Source organism: Clarias gariepinus, chromosome 18 (assembly GCF_024256425.1).
Source record: "Clarias gariepinus isolate MV-2021 ecotype Netherlands chromosome 18, CGAR_prim_01v2, whole genome shotgun sequence".
NCBI lineage: Eukaryota > Metazoa > Chordata > Actinopteri > Siluriformes > Clariidae > Clarias > Clarias gariepinus.
In genome coordinates this window covers 8,161,469-8,167,863 of record NC_071117.1, presented here as the reverse complement: position 1 = coordinate 8,167,863, position 6,395 = coordinate 8,161,469, and the positions used below count along the sequence as shown (strand labels likewise).

At 42.1% G+C, this 6,395-nt stretch overlaps 1 protein-coding gene across 1 annotated transcript; it reads left to right on the top strand.

Moving 5' to 3' along the window:
• The first annotated feature begins 4,354 nt into the window (after positions 1 to 4,354).
• LOC128506656 (myoglobin-like) lies at positions 4,355 to 6,395 on the top strand. Its single transcript, XM_053477207.1, has 4 exons — positions 4,355 to 4,432; positions 5,326 to 5,411; positions 5,780 to 5,996; positions 6,088 to 6,395. Exons 2-4 carry the CDS (start codon positions 5,329 to 5,331, stop codon positions 6,226 to 6,228), a joined length of 441 nt encoding a protein of 146 aa, XP_053333182.1. The 5' UTR covers positions 4,355 to 4,432; positions 5,326 to 5,328; the 3' UTR covers positions 6,229 to 6,395.

The following is a 6,395-nucleotide window of genomic DNA, read 5'->3' as shown; positions in this document are numbered from 1 at the left end:
ATCTCGCAACGCTGCCTACAACACGGGACTCGCGTCGGGGGACATGGAACCGTACAAGGCTGCGTCCTACAACGTCCGGAAGGCGGTAAAAAAGGCGAAGCAGCGCTACGGGAGGAAACTAGAGTCACAACTCCAACAGAGTGACTCTAGAAGCCTGTGGCAGGGATTAAGGACAATTACGGACTATAAAACCGGTATGACGAACGCGGACGTGACTCTGGCAGACGAGCTGAACACTTTCTATGCTCGCTTCGAGGCTGCAGCTAAAGACGCTAGCGATGCTAATGCTAGCGATGCTAATGCTAGCGATGCTAATGCTAGCGGCGCTAACGGCTGCAGACAGGAAGACACTGCCAGCACCGGAAACGCGTTCATCATCACCGAGCATGACATGAGGAGAGCCTTCAAGAGAGTGAACACCAGGAAAGCAGCAGGACCAGACGGCATCTCAGGCCGTATTCTCAGAGCCTGTGCAGACCAGCTAGCACCTGTGTTCACAGAGATATTCAACATCTCTCTATCTCAGTCGGTGATCCCCACATGCCTCAAAGAGTCCATCATTGTTCCTGTCCCAAAGAAACCTCATCCTGCTTCCCTCAATGACTATCGCCCTGTAGCCCTCACCTCAGTAGTGATGAAGTGCTTTGAACGCCTGGTCAGAGACTTTATCATTTCATCACTACCCGACACACTGGACCCACTACAGTTCGCTTACCGTCCAAACCGTTCCACAGAAGATGCAATCTCACATCTCCTCCACACATCACTTACTCACTTGGACACCAGAAGGGGGAATTATGTTAAAATGCTCTTCATCGACTACAGCTCTGCATTTAATACCATAATTCCCTCCACACTCACCACCAAGCTGGAGCACCTGGGACTCAGCTCATCTATGTGTCAGTGGATCTCCAACTTCCTTACTGGCAGACCACAGGTAGTAAGGATGGGCGGACACGTCTCAGCCTCCATCACTCTCAGCACTGGAGCCCCCCAGGGTTGTGTTCTGAGCCCACTGCTGTACTCTTTGTACACATATGACTGTGTGGCCACTACCAGCTCCACCACCATCATTAAGTTTGCTGACGACACCGTCGTGGTGGGCCTGATCTCTGATAACAACGAGACGGCCTACCTGAAGGAGATTAGGAATCTGGAGAACTGACGCTAGAGGAACAACCTCCTTCTAAACGTCAGTAAGACAAAGGAGTTAGTAGTGGACTTCAGCACCAAGCGGGAGAGGAACTTCCAGACCCCCGTCATCAATGAGAGCCCAGTGGACAGCTTCAAATACCTCGGTGTTCACATCACGCAGGACCTGTCATGGTCCTGTCACATCAACACCGTGGTGAAAAAGGCCAGACAGCGTCTCTACCACCTCAGACGCTTGAGAGACTTCCGACTGCCCTCCAAGGTGCTCAGGAACTTTTACTCCTGCACCATAGAGAGCATCCTGACAGAAAACATCTCAACCTGGTTCGGGAACAGCACCATGCAGTACAGACGAGCTCTACAGAGGGTTGTGCGATCAGCTGAGCGCACCATCTGCACAGGGCTCCCTGACCTGCACTCAATCTACAGCAGGCGGTGCTGGACAAAGGCCAGGAAGATAGTGAAGGACCTCAGCCATCCCAACAATGGACTGTTCTCTCTGTTGCGGTCAGGAAAGCGATTCCGCTCCCTGAAGGCCAACACAGAGAGACTGAGGAGGAGCTTCTTCCCGCAGGCAATACAGTCTCTCAATCACAATCACACCACCACACAGTACTGACCCACGCATATGGTTTTTACACACACACTGGACATTCTGGACATTTGTTTACACTATTGGCCACTGCACAACTTTACTTCGTGGTCATCAAATCAAATCACATCAAATCACTCCATTCTCCATTCTCCATGGACATAACCATTCTTTTATTACCATTTATTCGGCTGCTCTTATTGTTTTACATTTTTTCATATATTTTCCATATATTTTCTATATTGTGTATTTTGTGTACAGATATTTTATTATTAACTTTTATTTGTATATTTTTATTTTTATTTTATTCCTCTCTAGTTAAACTTACCCTTTATTTTAATTTTCATATTTATTTCCTATTCATATTCTTAGGTCATGAGCAGTTGTCTAAGCATTTCACTGCATATCGTACTGTGTATGACTGTGTATGTGACAAATAAAATTTGAATTTGAAAATTTGAATTTGATACTGAACTGTATATAGTTGGAACGACAATAAAAGCCGACTTGACATGACTTGACTGCTGCTCACCCCCGAAACTCTCTGTTCTTTTACCCTTTTACCTTTGTTTGTATTATAATTTTGTGACGCTGAAAAAGGCTGATAAAGGTTTTGTACTAAACATCAAAGCGTCACACCATATTTAAGTGATCACTTTGATTTCAAGCGTTAGAAACGCAACAGCTCTATTATGCAAAGGTGTTCCTTTAATTAAAACAATCTCTTTTTGGAACTACACTAGAATCCCCCATCCCACCCCCGCTGTTAAAAAAAGGAACTGTAGTTTTCACTCTGATTAAAATTTAAATGAGCTACTTTTTACTTTTACTTGAGTAGATTTTTATAATAGGCGGCACAGTGGTGTAGTGGTTAGCACTGGTTTGATTCCCGGCCAGGCTCGATTCCTGTCTCTCCTGTTCTCCACGTGCTTGGTGGGTTTCCTTCGGGTACTCCGGTTTCTTCCCACAGTCCAAAGATACGCAGGTTAAGCTAATTGTTCCCAAATTGCCTGTAGCATGTGTGTGTGGCACCCTGTCCAGGGTGTACCCTGCCTCGTGCCCTAAGTCTCCTGGGATAGGCTCCAGGTCCCTGCGACCCTGAATACAGGATAAAGTGATATAGATGATGAGTGAGTGAGTGAGTGAGTGAGAGAGATTTTTATAATAGTAACTTTACTTGTATTTCATTACTTTTACTGAGTACACAATACTTTTAGTGACACACAATAAAAAGCTGTGACTCATTTGTGTATGACTTTATAAAATAGTATATTTTTTCATCCCTCATAAGCAACCATCCTCCAAAAAAAAATCTTTCTTAGGTTTAATCTGCATTCGTTTTTAGTAAAATTTTTAAGCTTAGGGCACGAGGCGGGGTACACGCTGGACAGGGTGCCAAGTCATCACAGGGCACACACACATGAACTCACTCACACACTCATTCCCACACTACGAGCAATTTGGGAACGTCAGTTAGCCTAATCTGCATGTCTTTGGACTGCGGGCGGAAACTGGAGTACCAGAAGAAACTCACCAGGCACGGGAAGAAAATTGCAAACTTCATGCACACAAAGATGGGAATCGAGCCTGGCCGGGAATCGAACCCCAACCCTGGAGCTGTAGGGCAACAATGCTAATCACTACACCGGCTAAGGTCAAACAATGATTCTGTATTTCTTACTCTACATGCAAGATTTTTTAGTGTACATTTTTGCAACACTCAATTATATTAATTTTAGCTATTGATTAAAAAAAATTACTAGTGATTAGTGATGCATTGCAATAACTCTTTAGCATATTTTAAGGTTGGGGATAGGGAATTTTTAGTGAATGCCCAAAGTCAGGTATGAAGGGCTAAGGTATGGCCCGGGTTAACATTCTTGCATGGGCTAACATTTATTCAGACAAACAGGGCAGGGAGAGATACTTGCCAGGTCACATATACTCTCTGCTCTGTTTGCAAGAAATGTTTGTAAAAGGAATTTCCCTCAACAAAACTCCACCATTCGGAACATCCTGCAAAGTCATCAGGGCAAATGTCTATTCCTCCGTGTGTTACCATGGTAACATAAGCACCTCGGATATACCTGTCGCTGCTGCTGTGGAAATTTCACACTACGAACATTAAATACTGATTTTTTTTTACAGATTATTAGTCTATAGTATATAATACTGAGGATTTCTTGATTAAATTACAATTTTAATTATTGTGTTCTTTTAATATGTTGTCATCCTCATCCTCAATAAATATATAAATCTTTTTTCAATCTCCATTTTTTTCACACTCCAGCGAGACACAATGACGTATGGGAAATTTTTCATTCCCTGTGTGAAGTGAAGACCTGTTGTTTATTCGTTTCCTACACTGTTTGCAGTTCCCTTTGCAATGAACATTTCCGCTTTTGTGGTTTGGAATCAAATTCAAATTCAAATTTTATCCACACTTAAAATGGCTGAACACCCTGTGAAATTATTATATACTGAGATTTATTATATACCCAGTATATAGTGGGAGGAGTATCAAAAGGGGTGGGGCTAACATATAGACAAGACGTGAATATGTTTTATTGACAGGTGAGGGGACAAATGGCTGTAGGGCACAGAGTATAAAAGGGCAAACTCAGGAGACAGGAGCGTTGCAGGACAAGTCTGAAGATTCTCATCTCAGCTTATCTCAAGCCTCCTCTAGTAAGTTTGTGAGCATTTTTTCCCTGGTGGTTGGGGGGTTATTATCATAATGAATTGTGGTCGGTTTTGCAAAACAAGTAACAAAAATTCAGAGGCTGTAAGCACATTTTCAGTTTTAAATTTTACTTGAATTAATATTTTTGTTTAAAAATGAGAATTTAGTTTTAAGAGGTGTGTATTTAGGTATAATTGGTTTATGTAGGTTGTACAGGACTGGATACCTAGGTGTGTGCTTTTAAAGTTATTTTTACATTTTTCTCCTCTGGTAAGGTAGGTTTTTAACTTTTGTCCTCTTGGCTCTATACTAAGTATCAAGTGTGACTTGAAATAAGTCTGAAGTAAATTGTTCCCTCGGTTAACTAATCAAGAGTAACTTTTTAGTCTCCCCTAAGGTGTGAATTGTGGGCAGGGCTTAGCAACATATTGGATGTGTCTCCACTACAGACGCTGGTTTTGCAACAGAAAGCTGAGTTTTCTTCACACCTCTTCCCCTGTCTCATCTCAACTTTTTGGGCTTTGAATTTCATGCTGTTGAACGTTATTCATTAACTTCATTATCTACTACCCATCTAGTCCTGTAGAAGATTGTGATGGGCATGCTGATTAGTCACTTTCTTTTGATAGTACTTCTGCCAATGTTCTTAAAGACTTTAATACTACTAATAAACAGCTTTCCTCCCACACATGAGGAGGAATTCTGTAGACTGGTCCCATCATTCCCCCCAAAACCTTTAAGTAATGACTAAAGACTTCCATTTTGTATTGCAGTTAACTTGCACTTCTAGTGTAGAATACTGACTTTCTTAAAGTTGGGTATGAGAATTTACTGAAATGAAGGGTATTTACACACCTAGTTTGTCATTATCTGACATACAGCTGTAATTTTTCTGCAGACAATGTCTGACTGTAAGTTGATTCTGGCCAGCTGGGGGAAAGTGGAGAGTAACCTTGATGGCTATGGAGGAGAAATTCTGACTCGGTTGGTACCAAAACATATTTCCAAGAGTTTTCTTCTGGCATGTCAAGCACCATAGCATGAAGATTGCTCAAGACTTGTAGTGAAGGCCGTTAATTAAGGCCCATAGTATTGCTTTAACCTGAGGTAGGAGTGCTGGCATTTCAATCAGCAGTATCTAAAGTTTTATTTAAGGGTAGGTGGAAGGACATGTACAGTTTCTTTTCCCCTCTCCTTTTCTTACTAGTCTTGAAAGGAACCAGGACTTTGAGAAATCCTAGACTGCCATCCTAATGACTTTTAGCTTTGTTTCCTTATTAATTTTTTACTGTAACTTTTTATCCTGGAATATTGTACTGTCAACTAACTTTATACATGCACTACTTGGGCAGTTTGTTTACAGAGCACCCTGACACCCAGAAACTCTTCCCCAAGTTTGTGGCAATCCCACATGGCGAACTGGCTGGAAATGCAGCTATTGCAGAGCATGGCAAAACTGTTCTGACGAAACTGGGAGAGATCCTGAAAGCAAATGGCTCAAGTGATGTCATCAAGCCACTGGCTACAACCCATGCTAACAAACACAAGATTGCCCTTAAGAATTTTAAGGTAAGGCTCCACACTTTTAAACTAGGTTTACTTGTAAATGCACTACACAACACTATTGTGTAATAAAATCAATTGTCTTTTTTTTCATCAGCTGATCACCGATATCATCATTAATGTGTTTGGGGAGAAGGGCGTGTGGGATGCTGCTACCCAGGATGCTTTCAGAAGTGTGATGGGTGTCGTGGTCAATGAGATTGACTGTGTCTACAAGGAGCTTGGCTTCAATGGCTAGCTGACAATCATCCTCAAGTTCCTGACATTGCTGGGACAGTAAACATTTTACCCATTGGCAGTAGTGTAATCAGGATGTGTGTGATTTACTGTTTCTGCAAGCCTCAGTGTTTATTGTATGGATGACAGTCAAAAAACAACTTAATAAATAAAATATGAAAAGAATAA

Excerpts from the sequence above, each read along its gene's own strand:
- LOC128506656 (XM_053477207.1), top strand. The coding sequence starts at position 5,329 with ATGTCTGACTGTAAGTTGATTCTGGCCAGCTGGGGGAAAGTGGAGAGT. Across the intron at positions 5,412-5,779 it reads GGAGGAGAAATTCTGACTCG|TTTGTTTACAGAGCACCCTG; the intron begins GTTGGTACCAAA and ends CTACTTGGGCAG. Across the intron at positions 5,997-6,087 it reads TTGCCCTTAAGAATTTTAAG|CTGATCACCGATATCATCAT; the intron begins GTAAGGCTCCAC and ends TTTTTTCATCAG.